Raw genomic sequence first — 8,340 nt, 5'->3', positions numbered from 1 at the left:
TTATTTATGTGTAGACTATCAATCTATATTTTATTATTGTTTAAATCCATAATTTTAGAATTTTTCAAAATTCATTTTAAATTAGATTCAACTATATTCTAACTCTCAATCCAATATTTTTTAAGATAATTATTGGGATAGGTTTAATTAAGTTTGTAATTCTTAATTAGACCTCTCCATAGGTCGAGCAAAAGTCCATTCAAAAAGTGAGAGAATTTAAGTAAAAATATAAGTTCAAAAAATTAACTTGGGCAAAAAAAAAAAAAGACTTGTTTAGAAATTGGGCCTAGCTTAGGGTACGGCTTTTTGACCTAGCCCAGCTTGGCCTGGCCTGAATTTGTAAAAATAAAAAAAAGTTATTATTTTTTGACTATTTTGATATCATTTCACTATTATGTTGCTATTATTTTATTGTTATTGTTTGAATATTATATTGTTACTATTTTAAAGTTTAACGTTTTTAATATTTTTGATGTATTATATATTTTTTAAAAATTATATATAAAAATAATATAAAAAAATTTAATACAGACGAATCGAATCGAATTTAAACAAATTTTAAATTTAATTTTCAAATCGAACCAAAACCGAGCCTAATAATTTAATTGAAACCGACCATGTACAACTCTACTCTTTTTAAGTATATTTGTAACATAAAAGAGAAAAGCTTTTAATTCTTCCGAAATGTGGCGCGTGTAGAAAGTCTGAGAGTAAGCGAGTGAGTAGAAAACCAAAGATCTAACACATCTAAATTGGCAAGTAAGCATTGACCAACGAGAGACAAATGAAAGCAAGACAACAGCTTCAACACCTAAACCCAAATAATTTTTTCTTTTTTCTTTTTTCTGTGTAATAAAAGCATATATATATTACTATTTTAGTAATTTAAATAGAGCAGTAGCTAAGCCAGACTTTAAAAATTATAATTTTTCTGTCAAAAGCCCAAGGCCTAAACCCTTCTCCCACAGAAAACGACCGCCAAAAGAGAGAGAGAAAAAAAGGAAAAAGCTTTTGTTCTCTATTAAAATCTCTTCATAGCTCACAGTCTTCCATTCCCAGATTTTAGTTGAAGCTGAGATTTTTATGAGTGTGAAAAAACTCTAGGCATGGAGAGAGTGTGGTGTAAAGTGGGAAAGTAAAGTATAAAGGGAGAATCTTTACTGTCTTATGGCATGCCAGAGTTACAAGGAGCATTGCATTGAAGGAATTTCTTCAATTTTCGATTTCCTTTTTGTCTTTCCCTTCTGAGGATCGATTCTTAAAGTTGGATCATTTGATTCTTCTTGGAAAAAAATAATAATAGGGCCATGAAAAGTTTTGGGGTTCATCTATTCTTCCTGCTCTTTCTAGCTGCGATCGGTACTTTCTCCTTTACTCTTTTCTTTTTGAGGTTTCTAATCAATTCGTTTGTGGGTTTTTTTTTGTTTAGTTTTTTTATTTTCTCTGAATTGGGTTGATATTGGAATTTGTTGAATTAATTGTTTGGATCAGTTTATAGTGTCTTTTCTAATGAAAGTTTACCTTGTTTAAAATTGGATTCATGCCTGCTTAATGGTGAATTTTATTGGGTTGTTCTCATATTTTGTTAATTGTAAAGCTCTGGTGAAAGTTTCAAACTCCTTTCAGAAATAAAGATGTTGTCAACTAAGAAACTGCTCTTTCAGTCTTTTGCTTGGAAATTTGTCCCTTTTTAATTAAATTTACTTCCTTTGCATCATAATTTATTTAACTACTTGTTTTTCTCTTTGATAGGATTGTTCTTTTTCAGGCTGCAATTGTATTTTAGTTGCTGTACATATTTAGTTGGATTTGGGATTTGAATCCTATTATTATCTTGTTAGGGCCATTAGATTAAATAGGAAATCAGTTTGGTGGATAATGTTTCGATTCAAGTCTCATCAAAATATGAGATTTTTTTTTTCTTTAATACAGCTTTGGTCCATAAAGCTGGTTTTACTAGTATACAACTATGTTCAATTGTTAATGGCAGTCATTTGGTTTCCGTGCTGGAACTGTTTTATACGAGTGTGAGTAGAGAGTCTCTTTCTATAGGTCTCTTGATATCTTCCTTCTTTCCACCCTAGCTTTCTATGCTATTGTAGAATTCATAGGAACTGAGATGCATTAGCAAGGGAAACAGCAGCTTTAGTTTTCTTTTTCTTACCAGTACATTGACCAAAATAGTTATCTCTACTCTTTCGGGGTTGATAAGTAAAGATTATATTGCTAGTTCTTAGAAATAATATGACAGTGATTAAAAAGTTGTTTTTGTTTTTTTCTTCTCCAGCATCTGTGACCGTGCAAGCATTCACGGGAACGTATGGCATTAATTATGGAAGGATTGCAAATAACATACTTTCACCTGATGATGTTGTGACACTTCTTAGGGCGGCAAAAATAAAGAATGTTCGAATTTATGATTTTGATCACAGTGTCCTTAAAGCATTTAGTGGGACAGGGCTGGAACTTGTGGTTGGACTCCCAAACGAAAATCTGAGAGATGTGAGTGCCAATGCAGATCATGCTATGAATTGGGTCAAGGAAAATGTATTGGCATATCTTCCCGATACACATATTCGTGGGATCGCTATAGGGAATGAAGTCTTAGGAAGCAATGATGAATTTTCAGGATTTCTTCTGGGTGCAGTTAAGAATGTTTACAATGCATTAGATAAGCTTAAATTAAGTCATTTAGTTCAGATTACCACTGCACATTCACAGGCTGTTTTTGCTGCTTCCTTCCCTCCTTCATCATGTGTATTCAAAGATAATGTTGTTCAGTACATGAAGCCACTCTTAGAGTTTTTTTCGCAAATCGGCTCGCCTTTCTGTTTAAATGCTTACCCTTTTCTAGCCTACATGTCTAATAAAGACCAAATTGATATTAATTATGCTCTCTTCCTACCAACGAAAGGAGCAGATGATCCAAAAACTAAGTTGCATTATGATAACTTGCTTGATGCTCAGATTGATGCAGCCTATGCTGCATTAGAAGATGCCGGATATGGAAAGATGGAAGTCATTGTCACAGAGACCGGGTGGGCTTCACATGGTGATGAGAATGAAGCTGCGGCAACCGCAAACAATGCAAGGACTTATAATTACAATTTGCGGAAAAGGCTTGCAAAGATGAAAGGAACTCCACTCAGGCCAAAAAGTGTGCTTAAGGTTTATGTTTTTGCAATCTTTAATGAAAATTTGAAGCCTGGGCCAACGTCTGAGAGGAATTTTGGATTGTTTAAACCTGATGGAAGCATCTCATATGACATCGGGTTTCACGGGTTTAAATCTTCATCTGCAGATTCATCACTGCTGTCTTTGAAGGTACGGGGTTTCCTCCCACCCTTGACATATATTTTAACATTTTGCAGATCAGTTTCAAGTATTCTCAGACAGAATAAAGCATATTTGTTGAATATTATAGGTTTTTCATGTTCTTCGTGTGGTAATTATTTTGTTTTCATTCTGCTTTCTATTATTTGTTAGTGAAGGAACAGTCGGACGTTGCTTCCGCATAAGGTTCGATAAAATGTAGCCTTGAACATAGCAAATACGTGGTTTGAATGATTCACTTGTTTGTGATGATTAGCTCTTGTAACATCACATAAAAAATAAAAGATGCTGAATGATCTTTTTCCCTCCCATTTCATCGCGTTTTGCTATGTGAACTTCTGCAGGAAATTCGAGCATCCGGTTGGTCTGGCTCCTACTCCATAATATTAACAATGGCTATTGCACTACTGCTTGTGTTGTGAAGATGGTGATTGAACATTGAACGCGTGTTGGGGCTCATTCTGTTCTGCACTTGCATTTTTGCATTTGATGCTAAGTCAGAACCCAGAATTTAATTAGTTTTAGGGTTACTACTTATATATTTTTTTCATGTCAAACCTTAGAGAACAATCCAATACACCTGATTTTTGTACCTTTAGTAAACACATGGTGGGGAAGTTGCTGATTATAAATCTCAGAAAAATGTATATCTCTTGTGCCTGAATAAATTCTTCTTATAACTTTAGTTAGTATATAAAACATACATTTATGGGGTTTCATTCTTTTTTCTTTTTTCCTCTTTCTTATGTAATCTTTTATGCTTACTGTTTTTAGTTTTAACATGCATCAAATATAAACAAGCTACAACTAAAGATTAATTTAGTTGATCCCAACCGAGTCTTGAATAATAACGGTATTGTTATCGGTGTAGAAAGATGTGAATTTGAGTGTTCTTAATTGATAAAGTTTGATCAAAGATGAATTAAATATATCTATATCTTTAGAGAAGGCAATCGATCTGCGGATGCCCTTGCTAGAATTGAAAGTGGTTTTTTTCTTCTTTTTTTTATTTACTTTGGAAGTGCATATGTACCCGGCTTTTGATGGCTAATGCCTAAGGGACATTTTGTCTCGAACCCATTAATTTTTAATCAATTTATGTCTTTCTTTTACCTCTAAAAAATATAAAATGATTAACCACGAGAGTTAGGTGAGATGGTAAGAGTCTCTTTTACCTTAATTAGTGGTCGAGGGTTTGATCCTCGTCTTGTGTACAGAGCCAGCTTTAAAGTTCATGATCAACATTTATCTCTTTAATGAGCCAAATAAAAGAATGTGGATGATTAGTTAGTAGTCTTAAAAATCTTGTTATTGGTCATAAAATTTAGCCACAATGGAAAAAATGCTAACCAGGATTAAACCCAACAACCATTACTACAGCTCCACATACAAACATCAGAAATCAGAACCCAAAATGAAGTAATCCTCGAAGCCGGCATTCTTCTCTGAAGCTTAACTGAAAATAACAGGCATTTGTCTGAAGGAAAACAGTAGAAGCTATTCATGTTGCAATCTACTTCCATTATATGTAGGTTCTTAAAATATATAGGCATGAAGTCCACTCATCAATCACACAGCTTAACATATAATTCTACAAACACCAAATTGATGTCCTCTCTTCCAAAGAATCCTTCTATAAGTTAAAATGCTAACCAGGATTAAACCCAGGAACCGTATTATTCCCAACTGCTTTTGACTACAGATGAATCACACCACAACGATACACATTGGACCCTTAGCTCCCATCCACTCACATAGTCCCTGAATCTGAGGTGGTCCAGTCCCCTTCCCACAAACTTCATTTCTTACAACATTCAGATGCCTCTTGCCATCTTGATCCACAAACCAAGTGATTCAGTAAAGAAGACATAATTACATCATTGAAGTTTGTTCTCACGTGGCACCGACCATGACAGGCAACAAACTGCAGTAGGAAATTGGGCTCGACCAACCAAAAAGAAACTGTCCTATCAGCAAGAAATATATTATGCAGACATGCCAAAACGAACCTCAGCCATTGTCCTCTGTTAACTTGGGTTTATATCTTACTCTACTTCATAGTTACAAACTCCATTTGGTTCACTTCACTCTCTATTAACTCAGGTCTATATCTTACTCTACCTCATAGTTACAAATGGCTGATTAATTTTACAGTGAAGAACTTCTTTCATTTAATACAAGTAAAAACCTACAGATCTAAAATTCTTATTTATTAAAAGGCTTTTAAGTGGTTATATGTGTCACGACAATTAAATCATCCAACTATTAGATATCAATCATGCTCAGATTTTATTTACAACTCACTATCTGTTGCATCTCAACCATGCAAGTCATGGTCAGCATTTAAATTTTACAATCACTACTAAGAAGGGATTTAGTAATATGATCAAGAGACCATTAAGTTTGAATGACAAACTACACCGCAAAACTATCCTCTCCAAACTTGGTACTTTTCTTCAATTATTAGTGTTAGGACCGACCCGATTAAACAACAAGTAAAAAAAAATAACGGAATAAATTGAGAAATTAAACACACAAATTTAACGTGGAAAAATCCTTCCAAAGAGGATAAAAAACCATGGGTAAAATAAAAAACCCTCAAAACTTAAATATCTAATAGGTATATTTTCTAAGGTTGTAAAAAAACCTATTTATAGGCTAAATTAGTAGGTCAAATAAATTAGGCTAATAAATGTTAAATATATTATATTAATAAATACTAAATCTTCTAAAAAGAAAATATATTTTGTTTAACTTGACTTGCAAGCAATCTTTTAGAATTCGAGTCACACAACTCTAACAATCTCTACCTTGACACGAATTCTTACAATGTCATCTTTGCCAAAACCTGCCACTGGCCTATCTTGAACTATGCAGGGAATTAACTAAGTCGAATCTGTGCTTAGAAGTTGGAAGACTTCTAGCCTTCGACTTGTGCACTACCAAATCAAAACTAACTTGGGTTTGATTTTCATGAACACAGTGTCTTAACTTTTCAAAACCTGTATCCAAAAGAGAGTATCTTCAACGAAACGATCATACGTTTTTCTCTCCTATGACCAAGTTGTCTCAGCTGCAAATGAATTGACTTCGACTCCGTAACAGACGAAGGATGTCCAATTTCACGGGTCACTTTAGAACCTTCTAGAATATAAAGACTGTCGATTCTTTTACCTTTTAACAAAACAAGAGCTCCACGAGATACTTTAATTCGTTTGACTTGATATTGATTCTGCATCCTTTCAAGTCTAAAATACTCAAGGAGATGAGTTTCTTTCGTAAATTAGATACATACCTGACATCTGAGAGTGCCTTAATCGTCCCATTGTGTATCCTAATTTTAATAGTACCAATACAAATTACCGTACTAGATGAATCGTTTCTCATGCGCACAACTCCACCTTCAAGCAAATTGTATGTGGAAAACCATTCTCTATTGGGACACATGTGGAAAGAACATCTTGAATCTAGAATCCACTCAGGCGTGAGCTTGGAGTTATCGCTCGTTGACACTAACAAGAAATCATCATCGCCTTCATCGGCCAAATTAACACCAGTCACATCTTCCTCGTTACTCTCAGCAGTTTTTTATTTCGCAATTTATAACAATCTGCTTTGACGTGATCTAACTTTTTACAATAGCGACACATTTTGTCTCGTTTCTTTGATGCTACCAAAACGGAAGCTTGCCTATCTGCCTTGCTATCCAAACTAAACTCATTGTTGAGTTTGTCTCTACTCAACAAATGACCCTTCACATCTTCGAACAAGAGTTTGTCTCTGCTATAAATCAAGGCCTCCCTGAAAGACTTATATGAAGGGGGTAAAGAACACAATAATTGTAACACCCCTTTATAAATATCCAACCTTCCCTACAATTTTAAAACCGAGACTAATCCAAACCAACCAATTCATTTCAACCAATTTGATACCAAATCATACTTCTGTTATAATTATACCATTTAGCATATTCATCACCCTTTACTTTAATACATATTCATTTATATAATCATCAAACTATATACATGTCATATAAATTAAAAAGGAAATTTACAAAAGCTACCGGAGACAATTTGGATAGTGTGATCCTCGGTGTTGATCCGATCCTCCATATATTTTCACGTCAATTTACAAGAGACATTGAATACACTCAAGTAAGCTTATAGAAGCTTAGTAAGTTTATAGGCATAAACCATAAATCTTACCAAACATTCATACATTTATACAATATACACAATTATTAAGTTCACCTGTTAATCACAATCATTGGTGAGTTCCCTTGTATAAACTCACTACCATTTATCTATTTACTTTAATTCTTTTGGGCTCATTGGTCACTTATCATTCTTAATCAAATTAGGGAATGGTTGCGGAAAATTGAGTACTTCACTTCCACTTTGCCATAGTATAACTATGGTCTTGCGTATGATCACTTATCACTTTCCGAAGCCATAGTCCTGCCACGGTCTTACATGGATCACATTTATCACTTGTCACTTGTCACTGATCAAATAAGTGTAGCTGAGGCTACCACTTATCACTTGTCACTTGTCGCTGATCAGATAAGTATAGCTGAGGCAACGACTTATCACTTGTCACTGATCAGAAGTACTCAAATCCGACGTTCCGCTCAATTTGATCATTTATTCGGTTTTAACATTGTTATTTTATTCTTAATTCATCAATAAATATATCTCATCATACATTATATAATTTATAAAATTAACATTTAATCATTAAATTTCAACCATATGAACTTACTTAGGTCGATTTGTAAAATTTGTGAAAGTTCAGGGACTAATCAACTACTTTTTCTTTTCCTCGACTTGCTTCGGGTTCTTGATCTATCATTGTAAAATCATTCACTTATTAGTATTGACTTCACCTTTACACTATTTCACATCATTAATGTTTATAACCCACTTATAAGTAGCATTATCTATAATTTCACTATTTACTTATGTATATTTAATGCTGTCCATCCATGTCATAGTCACTAAGTTATTT

The 8,340-nt window shown here is 33.7% G+C and overlaps 1 protein-coding gene across 2 annotated transcripts; it reads left to right on the top strand.

Moving 5' to 3' along the window:
- Positions 1-774: 774 nt before the first annotated feature.
- On the top strand, positions 775-4,001 carry LOC108482104 (glucan endo-1,3-beta-glucosidase 11-like). 2 transcript variants are annotated; one of them, XM_053030318.1, is made up of 4 exons: positions 775-1,359; positions 2,288-3,324; positions 3,487-3,519; positions 3,678-4,001. In XM_053030318.1, the coding sequence occupies exons 1-3, from the start codon at positions 1,308-1,310 to the stop codon at positions 3,487-3,489; spliced, it is 1,092 nt and encodes a 363-aa protein (XP_052886278.1). In that variant the 5' UTR covers positions 775-1,307; the 3' UTR covers positions 3,490-3,519; positions 3,678-4,001. The 2 variants fall into 2 exon arrangements, with proteins under 2 accessions (XP_052886278.1, XP_017640731.1); XM_017785242.2 differs by lacking the exon at positions 3,487-3,519.
- Positions 4,002-8,340: the final 4,339 nt, after the last annotated feature.

Source organism: Gossypium arboreum, chromosome 7 (genome assembly GCF_025698485.1).
Source record: "Gossypium arboreum isolate Shixiya-1 chromosome 7, ASM2569848v2, whole genome shotgun sequence".
In the NCBI taxonomy this organism is placed as follows: domain Eukaryota; kingdom Viridiplantae; phylum Streptophyta; class Magnoliopsida; order Malvales; family Malvaceae; genus Gossypium; species Gossypium arboreum.
Note: the sequence above shows the minus strand (reverse complement) of the source record. Positions and strands in the feature narration are given on the sequence as shown.

Coding starts and splice junctions, on each gene's coding strand:
- LOC108482104 (XM_017785242.2), top strand. CDS start 1,308: ATGAAAAGTTTTGGGGTTCATCTATTCTTCCTGCTCTTTCTAGCTGCG. Junction 1,360..2,287: donor GCTCTTTCTAGCTGCGATCG/GTACTTTCTCCT, acceptor TTTCTTCTCCAG/CATCTGTGACCGTGCAAGCA. Junction 3,325..3,677: donor CATCACTGCTGTCTTTGAAG/GTACGGGGTTTC, acceptor GAACTTCTGCAG/GAAATTCGAGCATCCGGTTG.